The 2,497-nt window shown below is 57.0% G+C and overlaps 1 protein-coding gene across 2 annotated transcripts in view; it reads right to left on the bottom strand.

Moving 5' to 3' along the window:
- The window catches only part of Myl4 (myosin light chain 4), a 15,023-nt gene extending 12,811 nt beyond the window's left edge, over window positions 1-2,212 (bottom strand). Inside the window, exon 1 of one of the 2 annotated variants that reach the window (XM_023714048.1) lies at window positions 1,684-2,212. In XM_023714048.1, the coding sequence (XP_023569816.1) occupies window positions 1,684-2,043 (360 nt within the window). In that variant the 5' untranslated portion in view covers window positions 2,044-2,212. The remainder of the gene's footprint in view (window positions 1-1,683) is intronic. The other variant, XM_004630000.3, reaches the window with a different exon arrangement.
- Window positions 2,213-2,497: the final 285 nt, after the last annotated feature.

Raw genomic sequence — 2,497 nt, 5'->3', positions numbered from 1 at the left:
GGGATTGAACTCAGGCCCTTGTGCTTGCCAGAGAAGCACTTATTCCACTGAGTCATCTCCCTGGAGAGGGCTTTCTTTTGCTCTCCCTCTGAGCAAAGGATTTTATCAGCACAGGAACTGAGGAATAAAATAATTGGGAAAATGGCCATCATGAAAGACGCTGATTTTTGTCCTACTTTAAAGCAACTTCAATGACCCAAGATTTGAAGATGAAGACACAATAAGACAACAGCAGCCAGTGATGGGAAACCGGAGGACTCACAGATGCAGGGAGTGATGGAGAACACCACAATGCCATCGGGCAATGCCATCGGGACACACAGGGATCGGGCATGGTGCCACATCAGGACAGTCGGAAGCAAGGGCAAGGAGGGGTGCTGAGGGGCACAGTCGGCTTCTCTTGCCATGCACCCCACGACACAAAGACTCTCGCTTGCTGCCACCCTGGCTTTCCCCGAGGGAGCCAAGGCAGGGAGCAACTGCTGCTGCTTCTTGGCCAAATCCATTGTGCTTCACTCTTGCCCCTTGGGAGGACTGCCAGGCTCCATCTCAAGACCTTGCGGGGTGTCCCTGCTGCGATGGCCAGTCCTGAGAGGCCCACACAGTTGGAGCCCTGGGCTCTAGGTTCCCTCTGTGTCATGGAAACAATCCTGCGCTCTCAGTTTTACCCAATTCCTCACCACCCCCAGCCTGCTCAAAGGCTGAAAGCCCCAGGGCCCACCACCCCCAGCCTGTTATTAATAACTTCTCCTGCCAGCTGCCTGCTGACCTCTCCCATTCCAGTGCCTGGGCTTCAAACTGCTCCTCCCAGAGACTCCCAGCCACCCCCGCATAGCCCACACCCTCCTGGTTCATTCCTGAGGCAGCTGGGCCAAAAGCTGGGAGGCCCAAGTGGCTGCTCAACCAGCCACTTCCTCAGAATGCCCTGTCTTCTCGAACCCTGGCTTCCTATAGGGCAGGTATTTTTCTTATTGTTTCCGAGATGCTTGGCACATAGTAGGCACTCAGAAAGTATCTGTTGAGTGAAAGAATAATTGTTGGATTCAGTGCAAGGGAATAAGGTGTGGCAGGGAGGTGATGCCCTGCAGGGCTGAGGAGCAGGCCCAGCTCCCCATCCCGGCTCGGGCCAGTCTGCTGCAGACCAGACAGACCAGGTGGAGGCCACAGAAGGAGGGGCCCACCCAGGTGGGGAAAGAGGCAGCAAGGGGCCCAGCTCCATTACCCTACGCACAGCCCCCTTCCCACCCCACACCCCAAAGCGTGTCTGTGGGTGCAGCCTTTCCCAGGTCGCGGTGCAGAGGGGCACCCCACCTGAGCCTGCTCACATTATCCATTCCAGGCTACACCAGCTGCCGTCACTTGAGGTCTGTTCTCCATGAAGATGGCATACCACCTGCTAGGAAAGGTCAGCCTCCTGCTCTTCCCGATGGCAGCCCCTGTATTCCCACCATACCAGACTCTGGGCAAAGCTGAGTTGGCTAAGTCGGGCCCCTTACACAGAAGAGGCCTATGACGCAAGAGGCATCACTTAGCCCAGTCCAGCACAAGTTCTGCTGGCCCATGGGCTGTGTCTTGGCGCTTGGACACTACAGGACTAGTGCTCAAAGTAGACCTCTAAGGTCTGGGGCAGGTAGGACCCTGAACGCCACCCCCACACTATCCTACTGGCTGAACCTCACTTACCTTTACACTCTTGGGGTCAAAGGCTGGTTCCTTGGAAGGTTCTGGAGCAGGAGCAGGGCCCGGGGCAGCAGTGGGGGCTGGCCTGGCCGTCTCCTTCTTAGGTTCGGGCTTCTTGGGAGGCATGCTGTCTCCTGGGCTCTTCAGAGAAGCGCAAGAAAGCTCCCAGAGGGTCAATGCAACCAGCTCTGAGATGAGACAGGGGCCTGGGCCTTGCTCTTTTATCCTGGGCAGGAGCCCCCGCAGAGGGGCTGGGGAGAGCACGGGCAGCTGCTGCTGACTATAAAAGGACAAAACACCAGCAGGGTCTAGCTGACAACTGTGTACTGTCACCAGGTTTGGGGCTACCAGCCCCTCCCACATGTGCCCCTCACTCCCCTGCCTCCACCTCTGGGGCTGGCTGCCAATTGGTGGAAACCCAGGAGGGCCGGGAAAACAACACCTTCCAAAAATGCCACAGCAGGCAGAGATGAGCTGCCTTGGGCAGCTGATAACCCTCGCACAAAGCCCAGGGGAAGCTGACGCTTTTTTTAGCCCCTCCTGGGCAGAAGCCGCCCACTGCGCATTCCTAAACCAAGATCCTTTAAACTGAGAGCCACTCGGGCCTTCGGCTGTGCCCTGAGGCTCAACTCTCCCAGCTCGGAGCCCAGCCAACAGCTGGTCCAGTCAGCCCTGCCATCCCATGTGGCACCTCCCGATGGGCAGGGTCAAATCCTCCATTCTGTGCAGTAGGCATCCCAGGAATGCCATAGAGTTCCCTACCACTCCCTACCTCAATCAACCGTTCAAGTTGATTAGAGTTGATAGAGAACTCAAC

Source organism: Octodon degus, unplaced genomic scaffold (genome assembly GCF_000260255.1).
Source record: "Octodon degus isolate 3935 unplaced genomic scaffold, OctDeg1.0 scaffold00033, whole genome shotgun sequence".
In the NCBI taxonomy this organism is placed as follows: domain Eukaryota; kingdom Metazoa; phylum Chordata; class Mammalia; order Rodentia; family Octodontidae; genus Octodon; species Octodon degus.
The sequence above is the reverse complement of the archived record's forward strand: the minus strand, read 5'-3'. Positions and strand labels throughout refer to the sequence as shown.